This window comes from Girardinichthys multiradiatus, chromosome 4 (assembly GCF_021462225.1).
Source record: "Girardinichthys multiradiatus isolate DD_20200921_A chromosome 4, DD_fGirMul_XY1, whole genome shotgun sequence".
Lineage (NCBI taxonomy): Eukaryota > Metazoa > Chordata > Actinopteri > Cyprinodontiformes > Goodeidae > Girardinichthys > Girardinichthys multiradiatus.
In genome coordinates this window covers 18743455-18762051 of record NC_061797.1, presented here as the reverse complement: position 1 = coordinate 18762051, position 18597 = coordinate 18743455, and the positions used below count along the sequence as shown (strand labels likewise).

Sequence of the window (18597 nt, the reverse complement as noted above, 5' to 3'; positions counted from 1 at the left end):
TGAAACATTTTGTCTTCATTAGATTTAGAATTGATTCTTGTATTAATTAAAAGACAATGAATAATATTAGTATATTAAATAAAAGAAATAAGATAATCACTCATTGTACATGTGCTGAGCGATTTGGGGAAAAAAAAATTCAAGATATCATCAAATCAATTACCTAAGATGATTTACAAACCTTATCTGGTGCTGGCGAGGATGAAACACAATCATGAACTGTTAGGTTCTAAATACTGGTAATAAATCAGTAATGAGGTCAAAGTGTAATCCAAACATGTTTAGAATGAGCCAGCTTTTTTCTAATCCTCCTTCAATTTCTCTGCTACAAAACATTCCTTAAACAGTGAAATAAGCAGAAAAATGACCAATATTCATCTATAACAGCAATATAACATCAGTCTACTCTGTCTTCCCTTTGAATGGCACTAATTGTGAGAATTTTACTTCTGCTGTTAGAAAAGAAATCTATACACAAACAGTAAAATAAACTATTTCCGATAAGAAAGACCAGAACAGCGTCTTCATGGAAAACGTAGGAGACATCAGCTGCATCCAACAGTGCCCTCCTGTGGACAGGGCTCGGGATTACAAGTAAATAAACTCCATTCAAATTAATGATGAACCTTTAAAGCAACTCAGCTACTACAACTAAAATTAATTTAGATTAATATAGTTTAAAAGAGGGAAGTTCTTTCAACATACTGAACATGGCTTAAATATTATTTTCTGCAGTACAAAGGAATATTAAAACGAAAAGGTTGTCTTAGAGAATAATATAATAAAAATGTAAGTTGTAGATTATTATCATTATTTTTAGTAGCAGTAATAGTAGTAGTTGTAGTAGTAGTAGTAATAGTATTGTGTGTATTACAGTTTAAAATTATGATTCTGGCAAAATGCAAAAACGCTTGTTTGAAAATACTGCAATCACTTTGTCATCAACTGTGGTTCAGATAGAACAACAATAAATATATTAATCAGCATAGGGGTTTTTAGTCCAATATTTATTTACGTTACCACTGGAAAAGTCTGTTTGCATGTTTTACCTATTCTGGGTGTTTTTTGTTATTTACAGTGGGGAGAACAAGTTTTTGATACACTGCCGACTTCCATTTTCTTATAATTGCACCAACAGTTGCTGTCTTCTCACCAAGCTGTTTGGCTGTTTTCCTGTAGCCCATCCCAGCCTTGTGCAGGTCTACTATTTTATCCCTGATGTCCTTCCACAGCTCTCTGGTCTAGGCCGTTGTGGAGAGGTTGGAGTTTGTTTGATTGAGTGTGTGGACAGGCATCTTTTATACAGATAACGAGTTCAAACAGGTGCAGTTAATACAGGTAATGAATGGAGAACAGGAGGGCTTCTTAAAGAAGAACCAACAGGCCTGTGAGAGCCGGGATTCTAACTGGTTGTTAGTTGATCAAATATTTTGTCATGCAATAAAATGCTAATTAATTGCTTAAAATCACACAATGTGATTTTCTGGATTTTTGCTTTAGATTCTGTCACTCACAGTTGAAGACTACCTATGATAAAAATTAAAGACTTCTACATGCTTTGCAAGTGGGAAAACCTGCAAAATCGGCAATGTATCTAATACTTGTTCTCCCCATCTATTAATATAGCACAATTTAGTTCAACTTGTATAAATTAGAATATATTTTTCTCATTGCAAAGTTGTTAATGTTTTTTATCTAATTATTTAATTTGCCTATTTATTTATTGTATTATGGTGTGCACGGTTTTGATGTCACTTTGCTGTACAATAAGCCAATTGTTCTCTAATCTTCTACACGTGATTTTTTGTGCAACATGCTTGGTTAGTTAGATACATATTACCACATTTAGAAAGACACTAAAGAAAATAATTATTCTAAGTGTAACAGTGCTCTGTAACTTTTGTCATTCCACTTTTATTCACATTATATGAGGAAAAACACCATCTTCAACTATAACAGTTTGTTAGGGTTGAAGACTAATGGTTGTTTGAGACATTCATTGATTCTACACATTCATGTCTCTAGGTGTGTTTGACAATTAATGAAAACTCATCTCCAGCTACAAGACGAATAAGAAAAAGTTTTATCACTTTGCATGTTTGTGTACTGGCGACTCGACTTGTTCTCAGAAGTCGAAGATTATTAGGATAGTTCAAAAACATCTCTTCGTGAAGATCTGACGCCTGGGGAACACGCAGCAATCTAAGGAAAAAGTCTGCTAATGTTAATCGATTAAACATCTTTATTAACTTAGCTAACCACCATGCCATGCAATTACGATGAATGTTTTCTGAATTGCTGAAGTAATGTGGGGGTCGTGAGAACTCCTCCAGGTAGGCTACTGAGCATTTTTGGGATACATCTGAATGATCTGTACCCCAACATTTGCCTTTTAGGCACAGCAGAGTTGGGCCGATGACCAAATCCTGTCAGTGTGCAGTGTCTCAAATGTGCTGCAACTGCAAGTTCACTGCAGAAATGTCTATGTACAGCCTGAGCCCAGAGGCTATAGTCTAATCAGTGCAAATGAATCAGACAATGACCAGGCTTAGTATCCTGGAAAACCCCATTCAGCAGAAAAAAACTCTGTTCAGTGAACTTCTCTTTGCGACAGCAAGCTCCATGTGAACGTTTCTGGCAAGTTTGCTATTTAAAACATTAGCAGCTAATCGGACAAAATGACACACTTTCGATTGTGTTACTTCAGAATTATGTTGTATTATGTTGCTCTTAAGCAATAGCTTAAGAGCATTGCATTAAATACTGTAGATGAGACATTGCTCAAAAAGAGTAACATGTTCTTAAGCTTTTCTTACAAATTTATTTTCAGTGACATTAGTCAGCTTCAGCTCTACTTTCTTTTTTATTTTAAACCTTTATCACTTATTCATCAGATGACTTATTATATAAAAAGAAAAAAAATCATTGCATTTTTAACTATATTTCTTCACTATTTCCTGATTGCACACTGCACTGTTTTTTTTTCTTCTTCTAATTAGCATATTTAGTAAGTTGTGTTTTTATGTTTAAGGTTGTTTGCGTCAAAGCACTTTGATATATTGGAATTTTTCAAAATTCTGTATTTATTCTGAGTTCGTGGCCCTTGAATTGTGTTTTATCTGACTTTGCTGTGTTTTTATGATTACCGTTATCTGCATGGTTAATGTTATCCTGGCAGAGTTATTTCACCCGATGTCTGTTTTTCTCTTTTCAGATATTTCTTCCATTAGCTTTTCTCAGTTGCTCCAGTGTCTTAGTGTCCCTCTCAGCTAATTCCAACCAGTAAATCAATCCCACCTTTTTCTTTTTCACTCATCACCCTAATAGTATTTATTTCCTTCAATTCTGTTGTTCTTAATCTTTTATCTTTGTTGTCTCCCTTCTTGTAATTTTGTACTTTTGCTTCTTTAGAGATTTTTACTTGACTCGACTTTGGCAGTTTGGGTCCACTTTAAATAAACTGAGTATGTAGGGTGGCTCTAAAATGTGTAGCATCACTGTTAAAATGCCAATTTTTTTGCTGTAAAACAAATAGGACCATGATGAATAATTTCCAAGCTTTTTCCACATGTTACATTTCATCAGAAAAGCAAACATATTTTTTCGAAGGAAAAATAAAAATATTAAATTGTTGCAATAAGCTAGCTTTATAAATGTGCACAACCTTAAACTAATACTTGGAATCATTATTCAGTTTTCTTTAGTTTACACCTGACATTAGTACCAGTGAATCTGAGGACCTAAAATAAAGTTCAGCTGCCCTAGTTGGGGTTTTTCCTCTTTTTTCCACATGTGCATCATTTAGTTAAAGTCATAATTTGCAGACATTTAACAAAAGAATCAAAATGATCTCATTGCACAATGGCTTCCCCAGCCTTATTTAAATACGATGGCAGGGTGAAGACACTCGTTAATAATTGAAGAAAATGTGGGACAATAGTGACATTACAAAAAGTGGATGTATCTACAAAATGATAAATAAAAAAAAAACAGAAGATAGAAACTGTTCAGGGAAGCCGACGAGTCTGACACTTTTTGTTAGACAGTCAAGTCTAACAAAGTCCTTCTAATTACCTAATTATTTGCTTCAGAAGCACTGAAGCAGAAATACATCTACAAGTTGCAGGCCAGCAGCCATCAAAGACTGGAGTGTGCGATCCCTGAGTAGGGTTCCAAGACAAAAACCTTTTTTTCTAAGAGAAGCATTAATGCCTGCATAACACCTTGAAGGCAGTTGATGTAAACTGGTCAGCCGCGTCATATCTTAATGCTGTTCTATTGGATTGAGATCAGGTGACTGTGGAGGCAAGTGGAGTACAGTGAACTCATTGTCATGTTTTAGAAACCATTATGAGATGATCTGAGCTTTGTGAGATGGTGCATTATCCTGCTGGAAGAAGCTATTAGAAGATGGGTAGTCTGGTCATAAAAAGGATTGACATGGTCAGCAACAATAAATACTCAGGTAGGTTGCAGCATTTAAACAATCCTCAATTGGTACCAAGGAACCCAAAGTGTCCCCAGAAAATGTCCCCCACACCATAATATTATGACCACCATCATTCTGAGAGCATGGATTCCTACTTTATTGTTATTTATAAAAGAAACATCTGACCTACCATCTGAACATGGCAGCTAAAATCAAACCAGACAAAGTTTTTCTCATCTGTTCTTGTCCAGTGTCAGCGAGCATGTGGGAATTATAGCCTCAGCTTTTTGTTCTTGACTCGAGGATCTCCTGGTGTAGTCTTCTGCTGCTGTAGCTCATTTGCTTCAAGTTTGGGTGTGTTGTGCCTTCAGAGATGCCGTTATTCATACCTTGGGTTTTGACAAGGGGTTATTTGATCTTCTGCTCCCTTACTCTCATCTCTATCCATTATCACCTAAATTCTGATTTCAACAAGATATTTGAGAGCTTTTGTTCACTGGGTACTTACTCTATTCAGAACACTCTCTGCAGACCTGCAGACTCTGCAGATAGCTGCGTCTGAAAATCCTACTAGATCAACCGTGCATGGTTTGAACTTCAGTAAATGCTCTTCATCATGTCTAGATGCACTGAGTTGCTGTCATGCGATTGGCTAAAATGTTAAAAATAATATCAATTGAACAGTTGTACCTAATAAAGGGGCCAGTGAGTGTATAGTCCTGCGTTGCTTGATACAAATGCTTGATATTCAGTCTAATTTCTTAACGTCATAAAAACATCTAAGACTAAGAGTTACTCTTGAGAATCAATTTATCTCTTACTGAGCATTTTTCTAACATCTTCAGTTGTTTTTATTATAAAACAGTCTATCCACACTAGCACGTAATCTCCCTGATCAGAGGTAATTAAGGCCATCTCCATCATTGTGTGCTTATGGGATTAAACTTTGTGAACATTCCTTGTCCACAGACATCCACATCTCCGTGTTTTACCTCAGTCAGCTCTCTCATCTTCACAGTCTGAACACGGTTCAGACCACTGGATACAAGCTGCGTCAATAACCTGAAAAACAACCTGAATGCCGTCGGAAAGGAGGAAAAACGCTTAAAAAATAAAGGTTAGGGGTTCACTGAAGGACCAAAATATAATTATTGTTTAGCATTATATAATTACGTAAGAAATCCTACTGATGCGACTGTTTTACATTGTACGGCGTTTACATTTTTAGCCGGCACATTTTTGGTTTCCTCCATTTGACCGTGAGTCTTGTTTTGAAATGCCTCACCGTCTCCTCCTTTGCGCTCGGGCCGAATTGACTCTGCACGGAGGCAACCCATGATCACAGACTCAACACGCATCCTCACACCACTGACCTGGGCTGTGCTGTGTCCTGCATGTGTGTGGATGTGTGTGCATGTGTGTGAGCGGGAGTGTGAGTGATCCCCACCAACGAGCAGCAGGATGGAGGATCTCAAGGAGAATCTGGGAACTTTGGATTGACGCCCGGGGATAACGCGCCGTCGGCCTGAACCTCATTGGGCTTCTCGTGGATTTTATACATTTGGATGTTGTCTTTACCCAGTTTTTACCTTTTTCTTGTACGCAGTGGGGATTTACACTTGGCTTGCAGTCTCTGCTATTTTTGGCGAACAAAATGCCATTCGCCAAAAGGATTGTGGAGCCGCAGCTTCTGTGCAGACACCAGATCCCCATCGATGAAGGTCTGCTGTTCGAGGACCTGTGTGCCATCAGCAATGTGGTCCTCTCCCGGACCCTGCGACAGCTGTCCGACCTGGCGCGGCACGCCTGCTCCTTATTCCAGGAGCTGGAAAACGACATCATGAGCACCAGCCAGCGTGTCTGGGTCCTCCAGAGCAAAATAGGCCAGATCCAGCAGACTGCCAGTGCCCTGGACCCCAAAAAGGAGGCAGTGCGTAAGTAGACCACCAAGTCTGCAGCTGCGTCCATCCAAAACAAAAAAAGAAGAAAAATCTTCTTTATGTTATTATTTTATTCATTAACATTACGTGTCCCTTCATGCTGCGAAGGTCGCCCACCTCTAAACAATTTTTACCCAGCTGCACGCACGCATACGCGGCAACCCCCCTCCCCTCCCACTCGCTCCCCCCAAAATTGAAATGTGGCACACGGCTGCTGTTCACATCCCACCATAAAGTAACATCGACAAGCATCTTCTCAGCGCAGGATGGGTTGACTGCTCGTTTATTTGGCGGTTCAGAGTCGTGTGTGTTTGTGTGTGTGCGCGCGCTCTCTGAGGCTGGCAGAGCGAAAGGAGCGGAGGGGCGTGTGTTGCCGCTGCATTGGCTCACCCTCACAGCGGGTAGCGCACACCTGAAGCGTGTTCTGACGTCGCTCTCCGCTACACGAAGACCCTGTCTCTGTCGTGCATTAGTTGCCTTTTAAAAAGATCAAAACAAGTTTTTTTTTTGTTGTTTTTTTTTGGCATGTTTCTCTGTGTATGTGATTGAGGGTGAGCGAAAAAAGATATTTTCTCAGGCGTCTCCCCGTGCGCCAAACCCACCCTTTCCACAAGCAGCGGCACCAACACCGCATCGGTAACAAACCCCAGTGTCCATGTTGCTGGGTAAATATAAACTGATTATTACCAGATCTCCTCAATAGCCTAATAGCAGTAGACATTTGCTGCTGTGGACCGACCAAAAAGCGGGATTGGCAGCGGTGAGAGACTCATTGCAATGCATTGTAACAGCGCGTTCTGCACGCCAGCTACATATTATTTATGTTCTCTGCAGTCCCTCCAGCCTTTCTCTATAGAGTTTAGACGATCGGCGTCCAATCCTGCGCAGCATGTCTCCTTTCTGCTGTAGCACATCATAATCTGGGACAAGACTGAACATTTTGGGCCTAAAGCGACCGCATGTTTCTGAGCAGCCCTCAATAGATGTAAAACCGTCACACACAGGAGCATATGTGGCAGTGAAGATGCCATGTCTTCATCACTGTTTGCTCTGTTTAGACTTTGCTTTAGACTCACTTCCAAATAAATTGCTCGACTTTTTGAAAAATCCCGTTACAGCAACACTTCAAAGATCTCTCAAAACAAATTAAAATTCAATCTTAAAAGCAAAGCTTAACTAAGAAATCTGTCTACAACACTTGTTGATTTTAGAAAGTCCTTTAATATTGATTTATGAAGTACATTTTATTTAATTGTCCATGTGGTCAAGCCATATGAAACAATTATCACTCAGCAGCTGCTTTGTACTGCCCCATTTTAAAAAAAAATCTTTCATTTCTGTACTATTTCTCACAGTAACAAACTTTATTAAAAGGCAACCTTGAAGACAGACGACTCTAATTTAAAAGTCATTTCAAATTAATCCAGTTCATTCTAAAATAATCCAGTCGTATAATTAGTTTTAGATCCAGTTGCATACAATCCAATTCAAACCTAATTATGAAACAGTACAATTAAATTTGGTTTGTCATTTGACGGTATAAAGCCATCTATGAAGTTCCTATTGATTGTATTGAGTTGTTGACTTTTGCAGCAATCCCTCATCCTGAGAAGGCACGTGGTGACAGGAGAGAGGAACCACTCCAGCAGAACTCAGCTCAGTATGATTGGTCATCCACCATGACCAGCTGGGGGTTGACAAGACAGAAGGAAGGCACAGAAACAAAACAAACAACAAAAAACACATGAACACAGAACTAGCCTAGTAGATTTGTGGGGAAGAGTGCATAGTTAATGCAATAAAAGCTCTATCAATGGCCTAGTACAAGATAGGGATGCAGCCAAAAACAGAAACTCCAGGCTTGGTGTATGTTCTTTTGAAAAAAGCCTTCCATTACAGTTAGCATCCCCAATCAGTCACATTTTGTCAACATTTTTCTGTAATTACAATATTACAAACGCTTGGTAACTTTAAAACACCAGAGATATTAGTCAGAAAGTCTGCTGTGTTATAGCAATAAAACAATTTAGTTGTAATTAAGAAGAGGTTTTTTTTATGCTGTATTAAACGACTAGTGCAACCTAATATATTACAGGCACACAGAGCCTGAATCAGAGTCCTTAAATAATTAGCTACCATTTATTGCCGTCCAAGCAGTCCATCTCGAGGTGCAAATTGTGCACAGTGATACTGCGAAAGTTGAACGATATTGTGCAGCTCTAATTAATATCATGTTAGTCAATACATTTCCTAGAATATGGTTTTGTAACAAGGAGTTTTATGTTTCTTGATAATTCTTCTCTTTAAGATTGTTAGAATGAGATTCACCAAATATCCACTCATTTTCTGAGTGAAATATAACTCCCACAGTGACCAGAAGTTCAGTTAAAAAAATTAGACATATAAACAGCTCCCCAGTAAAGAAATCTGTTCTTTAAAATATTAATCATGTGATCTATGCACTTTTACAAGAGTATAGGTTACTTTCTTTCTTTATTTCTTACTAACAAAAATTTAATTCTTGACCTAAAGTTGAATATATTTTGAAGCAAATTAATGGGAAGAAAATAATATAAACCAATTAAAACGTGTTTTGTGTGGACTGTTGTCAAATATGAAACAGAATAACCTAAAAATAAAACCTTAAGAAACATGATTTAATATGTATGTGTACAACAACGTTCTGAATTTATGTAATAACTCAAAATGCAGCATTTTGTTCTGGAATTACATCAAACTTAGTATTGGGACAAAATAGAAACTTGCTGCTGTATCATTACTTCCTTCATTTGGACTGCCTTTGTTGGTTAGAGTTATTTGGTTTTGTCAGGGAAGAATATTTTACCAAAGGAATAACAAAGACAACTATAGGTTTTTAATAATTTGAAATAGTAAATGTATCAATGCGATGCCTCATTGATAAGTAGTTTGGAGTTGGTTTAAACAGCAGAGCTTTTGAGCTGAGGTGCTCTGTTTAACACAACTTTTATTTGTTTTTATTTAATAGTGCCATGAGTTCATATAAGTTGTGTGTGAGTAATACCCATATGCTGTCAAGTAGCATCCGTAACCATGTAAACCTCAATTTTAGTGTGAGATTTAGTGTCAGTGACAGCAGAGTTTCTCCACCTGACTGTGAGGAGTATCAAGACTCAAGGCAGTCAATATGGTGCTAACTTGGATGAATCCCCCACAAGGCAGCAGGCAGTGTTCAGATGGTGCTCAAACTGTTTGTGTCGGTCGCATTCTTGGAAAAATGTGTTGTGTGGGACAATTATCTAAACAGTGTGCACTAGTAGTTGCCTGTCAGCAATATTAACATTGGTTTATTGGCGGATTAACAAGCTGATTTCTGTGTAATTCCTTTTGCTGTGTTCTGAGAGACACAAACGCTTATAGAAGTTACATGTTTACTGCTCATATGTGTATATCAGTTGTGTTGGCCTTTGGGGTCAGTCAGGGGTGAAAGTACTTTTAAATTCTTGCCGGTACTTAGAGGCGGAGCTAGAGCGGGGCTGGGGAGGCACTGGGGACATATATATATAGATCTATATACCGTATTTTCCGCACTATAAGGCGCACTTAAAAACCATTAATTTTCTAAAAAAATTACAGTGCGCCTTGTAATCCGGAGCGCCTTATATATGGATCAATTGGTTAATTGGTTGATCCATACTGGTTGTACACGGCGCTCTGTCAAAATGTTTCAGTACGACTGGTAAACTACAAAGCCGCACCGCTTGCAGCATTACGGCTACCGTAGTCAGGGGTGTCACCGAAGTAATAGCGGTAAACACCTGTACTGTGCTTACTCCTAGTCCAACACCACTTGTGTGTGTATAACGACCCCAAAATTGCACCTTTCAAGAGACACGCTTACGATGCTGAGTTCAAACTCAGGGCTGTCAGATGAACATGGGAATGTTCAGATGGTAAGTGATTTATTGTTTGTCCTGTCCTAATGGTGTTTTTTTATGTCTATGCACCACCTGTGTAAAATTTCCCAGTCCATTAAATCGAACACACCAATCTCCTTGGCAACCACTCTGTTTTGGAAGTAAGCGCGCATGCACTCTCGTGTAGTGTATGTGAAATCTCTGGTCATAAGCGGTGTTTTCGAGCTGTACTGTGTTGTTGTAATTCAGCAAAATAACATGAAATACAACTAGTTTCTCTCCCTTTGCTTTTAACTGGGGTATTTAGCAGCGAGCAGACAGACATTAAACGTAGCGGTGCTCGTTTTAAAGGCTGGCCGTTCACAAAAACCTCGAGCTCCGAGGGGAGAGAAGCAAAGCAGGAGCATTGAGGCTCCAGCATAGCAGAACAGTTCAGAAACTATTTGGAATGAGGGGAAAACAGTTATATTTATAAACAGATTAAGTCGTGTTTTAGACTCCCTATTGGTAGCGGGTCTGATCTTTCTGTGCTTGTGAATTTTTGCAGCCGTAACTGGTTCTGGATGAAGGCTTCATAGCAGACAGCCATTCTTCCCTCTTCCCGGTACTGCGCAAAATCTTTTAGTGGTATGCAGTACCGGACCGTACTGGCTCACTTTCACCCCTGGGGTTAGTTAAGAGGTAGGAAACCTAAAGCTTAGTACTTACATGGCACATATAATTTTCACAGCTTTTACTATCAGGCTTGTATAGCTCACAATAGTTATATTTATTCCCAGCTTTTTGACTTAGAAATCTGTAAAACAGCAGGAAAGAAAAATATTCGAGCACAAGGCAGCTGAGTACATAGGTGAACGTTTTAGAAAAGTGATGATTGCAATTTGATGATTGGGAATGCTGTCTGAGAGCAATAAAATGGATATCTAACATTCTGGTACCCTGTGGAGGCACTGAAAAGCTCTTTGTCACAAGGCAAGTCTGCCTGTAATTCACTACAGTGGCAAATGATCAAAAGTGATAAAAACTGTAATTTGAAACCCTAAAATTCTGGCAGTATTCAGGTGGTCACTTTAATTTCTGCTACGCCCTTTTGATATACAGGGGTTAGACAATGAAACTGAAACACTTGTCATTTTAGTGTGGGAGGTTTCATGGCTAAATTGGACCAGCCTGGTAGCCAGTCTTCATTGATTGAACATTGCACCAGTAAGAGCAGAGTGTGAAGGTTCAATTAGCAGGGTAAGAGCACAGTTTTGGTCAAAATATTGAAATGCACACAACATTATGGGTGACATACCAGAGTTCAAAAGAGGACAAATTGTTGATGCACGTCTTGCTGGCGCATCTGTGACCAAGACAGCAAGTCTTTGTGATGTATCAAGAGCCACGGTATCCAGGGTAATGTCAGCATACCACCAAGAAGGACGAACCACATCCAACAGGATTAACTGTGGACGCAAGAGGAAGCTGTCTGAAAGGGATGTTCAGGTGCTAACCCGGATTGTATCCAAAAAACATAAAACCACGGCTGCCCAAATCACGGCAGAATTAAATGTGCACCTCAACTCTCCTGTTTCCACCAGAACTGTCCGTCGGGAGCTCCACAGGGTCAATATACACGGCCGGGCTGCTATAGCCAAACCTTTGGTCACTCATGCCAATGCCAAACATCAGTTTCAATGATGCAAGGAGAGCAAATCTTGGGCTGTGGACAATGTGAAACATGTATTGTTCTCTGATGAGTCCACCTTTACTGTTTTCCCCACATCCGGGAGAGTTACGGTGTGGAGAAGCCCCAAAGAAGCGTACCACCCAGACTGTTGCATGCCCAGAGTGAAGCATGGGGGTGGATCAGTGATGGTTTGGGCTGCCATATCATGGCATTCCCTTGGCCCAATACTTGTGCTAGATGGGCGCGTCACTGCCAAGGACTACCGAACCATTCTTGAGGACCACGTGCATCGAATGGTTCTAACATTGTATCCTGAAGGCGGTGCCGTGTATCAGGATGACAATGCACCAATACACACAGCAAGACTGGTGAAAGATTGGTTTGATGAACATGAAAGTGAAGTTGAACATCTCCCATGGCCTGCACAGTCACCAGATCTAAATATTATTGAGCCACTTTGGGGTGTTTTGGAGGAGCGAGTCAGGAAATGTTTTCCTCCACCAGTATCACGTAGTGACCTGGCCACTATCCTGCAAGAAGAATGGCTTAAAATCCCTCTGACCACTGTGCAGGACTTGTATATGTCATTCCCAAGACGAATTGATGCTGTATTGGCCGCAAAAGGAGGCCCTACACCATACTAATAAATTATTGTGGTCTAAAACCAGGTGTTTCAGTTTCATTGTCCAACCCCTGTATATGATTTATACTATCAATATTTATAGGTTTTATGACTCCAAAATGTAGTGATATTGTCTTTTTAACGTATGAGAAATATCTGTTGCTGCTCTAAAAAATGTTCAATGGGATTTCTACTTAAAATATAGCAAAAACAAAAGATGGATATGAGCATAGATTTCAAGGTAAAACTTTGCCACTTGAAATTTGAATAAACTAATAAATAAAAACTACCCTCTCTGTAGAAACTGTTTGTTCATGCTTTTATTTCAACCTTTATGATAAAGTTTGAGTTGATTCTGCTATTCTGAAACTGTTTAATAATAAAAATGAAACCGCACCACGTACTTCTCCAAACCCTTACCAAGGATGTGTTTGGCCATAAGCATTTTTTGTTTATGGCTCTATCAAAACAGCGGCATGTTGTACAGAATGCTCATTTGTGTTTATTTATAAGGTTTCTTTCGCATTTCATTTATTATTGAATAAATAAGCTGTATGTGAGGGCTGTTCAACTTTATTCCTCAATATCTGGTGCCCTGCATGTTTTAGATGTTGCCCTGATTTATCAAACCTGAATCAAAGGAAAGGTCCATTATCAGGAATCTTCAGAACAGCCATTGATTCAGCTGTGTTGGAACAGGAACACGTCGAAACATGCTGGACAGTGTTTCCTGAGGATTGCATTTGGACATTTCTCCTGTTTTGTGTTTAAGAAAATAATATATAACACAAATACCCTGATGTATTAGTTAGTGCCTTGACAACCAGTTGCAGAAGCTGAAAAAGGCCTTTATAGCGCTTCTAAACTAATGCATATATGGCTTTTCCCTGTATTCATACAGTATAGGTTTAGAGGAGGGACCGGCACCAACACTTCTCATTCTTTGCATGCAGGACTCAAATTAAGCAGCAACTCACAATGGGCAACCCTACATGCATGAATTCAAATACTCAAATACTGCAACACTGTCATATTAATTTCAGGTAATTTAAGCTTAGACTGGCAGTCAGGTTAAAATAATGCATTAGATTCTTCATGTTCAGCAGTCAGACAGAATACAGAAATTTTACATAATTTAGGTTCTAGGTAATTATGTGAATTCAGGGGCTAAACCAGTGAAAATCAACTGCATACACTCTCCTGGCTCTGGATACACACAACCCCTACCATACAAGGTGGAAGGGGACTTTTGATGTAGACATATTGGTCTTTAGCAAATACTGCTCTGACAACACTAGTTTCTTCCCAGTACACCATTTAAGCAAATTTGACTTTGAATGTGATCTGTGAGAGGATGGCCAGTGGCAGCGCAGCAGACTGCTCTGTCTTGCAAGTCTGCATAGTAACAGGGCAGAGATGGAGGCCCACTTTAACCTTTCAGCTGAGTCAGTCTCTTTCTGTAGTCATGAATTTTTACGTGCTATCATTTAGATGAAAAATAGCATTAGTTCAGGAAGATAAAACATTTCTTGTCAAAATTAGCAGATAGACAGAATGAGAGTGTGGTCCCCAACGGTCTGGAAGTAATTGGGTATTTATTTTTTTTATCTGATTCTTGTAAATTCAAAAACTTACAAACGTATTTAGTTTGTAGGTTTATTTTGAGTAACTACCAAATGTACATGTTTTTAACTCTCACACACAACACAATCCAGTGCTAATGATAAATAACGAGCTTTTACATCTTAGTTTAGCTTCCTCTGTTTGCAGTACTACTCTATTCTTCATCTCTTCATTTCAATCTCCATTCTGCACCTTCTTCTCCTCCTCCTGTGCTTTCTCCCCTTAATCTACACCTCTTCCCTCACTGCCCTACTTTCCCCATCATCAGCAGCGCGGAGAGAGACTTCTGCTTCTTGACAGCATATTTAATGTTTAATGCACTTTGATTTCCACCCAGACACAAGCTAGAGAGGAGAGGAGATTTTTGATACCAGAACGAAAGGGATGAGAAAGACTCAGGTTATACAGTACAGCGCTGAAGTCAAATGAAGAATATATACTTTTTAGGTTCACTAGGAGTACCAAAAATATTTAGATTAATTTAGATTGTTTTTGAATTTTTAAATGTAGACGTTTACATAGATGTCCTTAATATTTTGTAGAATGGCAATTTAAACATATTGGGGATCCTTCCACATGCTTCTGACTATAGTTTGGAGGAGTTTTAGCCCTTCCTCTTTTGACAGATGTGGTGTTACTGAGTCAGGATTGTAAACCGTCCTGCTCATATATAACTTTTCACCTCTAGGACTAAGGTCAGGGCTTTGATGATAGTTTTTTGTTGTAACTAATTTGATGGAATCCATAAGGTAATGATCAATTTGGAAGACCCATCTGTAGCCAAGCTTTAACTTACTGATACTGTTGTCTTGAGATGTTGCTTCAATTGTTCAATTAAATGCTTTTTTCACCTTGAGGCACATATAAACTATACCCAAGAATAAAGCAGCCATGCCAGTTAGTGTTACTAAATAAAAACTATGAATTTGTGTGCATTTGATAAGTTGCTTTGATCGGCACAAGGCGACCTTTCATTAAATGTTTTCTACATGCATGTGAACACACAAGGGAAGATACTTTTCTGCTAAAGATCAGTGCGCACATTTAATGTAATTAGAACCCTGCAACAGTTTGGATTGTTGTATATGAGTAGAAATAATTTAGCGGATATCTTAACCACATACCTATATAGATAAAATAATGTCAGAATGAAAACACCTCTTGAACAAGGATTTTTTATGGCATTTTAGATAAAAAATACAGAAAATTGTTTGTCATGGTTTGTGGTTTTCAGCTCAGGTTTGATTATACACAACACTTTCCCAATAAAAGGAATCTAATGGCAACTGGTATTAAAAAAAAGAAAACTGAATAAATTTGTACACATTTGTAAGAGCATGTCCTCTCATGTTGTCGCAGACAGACCTGGGCACAACATGTGAGCAAGGCAAAAGAAAAGGCTGCGACAGCTTTGCTTGTTATTACTGTTTGTACAGGACAAACCAGCTGCAGCTTTGCTAGACTCACACTCAAACACACACATAAAGTACTGTATTGAGGTCTGCAGAGTCACTTATGTCATAGTGAGTAAAATCATAACTGCACATTGTTTGTTCCTATGCTCCAATTACCTCTTTGCCAATTTTGGGTAAAGTGATTCCACTGCATTGCATACACAACACATGCATATGGCCTGCACCCTTATAAATCAGCCCTTCAATGGTGTCATGTAATTTCATTCCCATCAAACAAACATAAACACACCCACACATGAAAATACACACGAAAACACATCAATCTGAGCTCTGCAGACCTAATCTTTGTTTCTCTCATCTTCTCATTAAGAAATCTCATTTATGTTCGCATGTTTGTGTTGTTACTGCGGCCTGCAGTAAAACAGGGCAGACGGAACTTCTTTAAAGATCTGGATCGTTGATACCAAAGCTTACTGAAGTTGGTTTGTTGTCTGTGCAGCCAGGACTCCAAAAAGTTTTTAATGTAAATGACTGCAAAGTTTAATTCAACCCATACAGTTTGCCACAGAGAGATATGAATGCTATAAGTTGCATAAAATCTCATATTTTCATATCTTCATCTTTTAGATTTGTTTATGCTCATATTACAATATTTACATATATAGTGGCTTGTAAAAGTATTCATACCGCTTGAAATTTTCCACATATTGTCACATCACAACCACAAACATTAATATATTTTATTGGACTTTTATGTGAAAGACCAACACAAAGTGGAATACAACTGTGAAGTGGAACAAAAATTATACATGATTTAAAAAATCTTTTACAAATAAAAAACTGAAAAGTGTGGTGTGCAAAAGTATTCAGCCCCTTTTACTCTGAGTGCAACCAATTGCCTTCAGAAGTTGCCTGATGACTAGATATAGTCCACCTGTGTGTAATCTAATCTCAGTACAAATACAGCTGCTCTGTGACAGCCTCAGAGGTTAGAGAATATTGTGGAGCCAACAACATCATGAAGTCCAAGGAACAAATCAGACAGGTCAGGGATAAAGTTGTAAAGAAGTTTAAAGCAGGCTTAGGCTATAAAATGATTTCCCAAGCTCTGAACATCTCACGGAGCTCTGTTCAATCCGTCATCTGGAAATGGAAAGAGTATGGCACAACTGTAAACTTACCAAGACAAGGCCGTCCACCTAAACTTACAGGCTGAACAAGGAGAGCACTGATCAGAGATGCAGCCAAGAGGCCTATGGTGACTCTTTATGAACTGCAGAGATCCACAGCTGAGTTGGGGGAATCTGTCCACAGGACAACTGCTAGTTGTGCACTGCACAAATGTGGTCTTCATGGAAGAGTGGCAGGAAAAGAGCCATTATTAAAAGAAAACCATAAGAAGTCCTGTTAGAAGTTTGCCAGAAGCCATGTTGGGGACACAGCAACCATGGGGAAGAAGGTGCTTTGGCCGGACGAGAGCAAAATTACACTTTTTGGCCAAAATGCAAAACACTATGTGTGGCGGAGAACTAACACAGCACATCACTCTGAACACACCATCCCCATTGTCAAATATGATGGTGGCAGCATCATGTTCTGGGGGTGCTTCTCTTCAGGAGGGACAGGGAAGGTGGTCAGAGTTGATGGGAAGATGGATGGAGCCAAAAACAGGGCAATCTTGGAAGAAAACCTGTTGGAGTCTGCAAAAGACTTGAGACTAGAGCGGAGGTTCACCTTCCAGCAGAACAACGACCCTAAACATAAAGCCAGGGCTACAGTGGAATGGTTTAAAACAAAACATATTCATGTGTTAGAATGGCCCAGTCAAAGTCCAGACCTAAACCCAATCGAAAATCTGTGGCAAGATCTGAAAACTGCTGTTCACAAACGCTATTCATCTAATCTGACTGAGCTGGAGCTGTTTTGCAAAGAAGAATGGGCAAAAATGTCAGTCACTAGATGTGAAAAGCTAGTAGAGACATACCCTAAAAGATTTGCAGCAGTAATTGCAGCAAAAGGTGGTTCCACAAAATAATGACTCAGGGTAGCTGATTACTTTTGCACAATACCCTTTTCAGTTTTTTATTTGTAAAAGAAAAAAGAAATTATGTATATTTTTCGTTCCACTTCACAATTGTAAACCACTTTGTGTTGGTCTTTCACATAAAATTCCAATAAAAATATATTTATGTTTGTGATTGTAATGTGGCAATATGTGGAAAAGTTCAAAGGGGTGTGAATACTTTTACAAGCCACTGTATTCATAACAGATTAACATTTTAGCATAAAAATCTTGAAATTTTATCTCTTTGAATTCATTCCACTGATCAAATACTTACTCTCTTAAAGAAAGCAGAGCTGCGTATTGTTTTTATTTTCTTTTGAGAAAAACTCATGGTGTGCAGACAGTGGCCATAAACATGCTCTTTGATAAACAGCTCTTGTTTAACTGACGTGCAGAGAGAAATCAAGCAGTGACAACCGTACTGCACCACAGTTCTGTTGTCAAGTAATACTTGATAGAATTTGACTGAGGCTGTGTTTGGAGCCAGGAGTGTTTGTCTATGCATAAATGCCTTGCTGGTGTGTGTATGTGTGCCATCCTCCAGTGACATGCTACTCTGAACCATCTGAACTGCTGTCATCTGTGTCAGAAGACCCCATCATCATCACCCAAAATGTTTGACAGATGGCTGGAGACCAAAAAGGAAGGCCCGTAGGAAGACCCGCAGTCAGCATTAGCATATGGTCTGAGAGGAGTTTCCTGCAGCTAATGTTTGAGAATATATTAAAGGTTCTTCTTCTTTAAAAATAAAATATAAGTCTGTGAGGGGAAGGCAGTTTTTAGCATGTTTATCCTGCAGTAACAGGGTCCTGGGTTATGGTCCTGATCAGGGACTTTGCTTGGAGTTTGCATGATCTCATGGTGGATGGTTTCTATTTAGGTTTGTTTATTTTTAACAAATCAAAGAAAAATGAAATGAAAGATGGATATTGAAA

The 18597-nt window shown here is 39.0% G+C and overlaps 1 protein-coding gene across 1 annotated transcript in view; it reads left to right on the top strand.

Moving 5' to 3' along the window:
- Nucleotides 1-5463: 5463 nt before the first annotated feature.
- Nucleotides 5464-18597, top strand: part of nhsb (Nance-Horan syndrome b (congenital cataracts and dental anomalies)) — a 60833-nt gene continuing 47699 nt past the window's right edge. Inside the window, exon 1 of the mRNA XM_047362493.1 lies at nucleotides 5464-6363. Within this exon, the coding sequence (XP_047218449.1) occupies nucleotides 6084-6363 (280 nt within the window). The 5' untranslated portion in view covers nucleotides 5464-6083. The remainder of the gene's footprint in view (nucleotides 6364-18597) is intronic.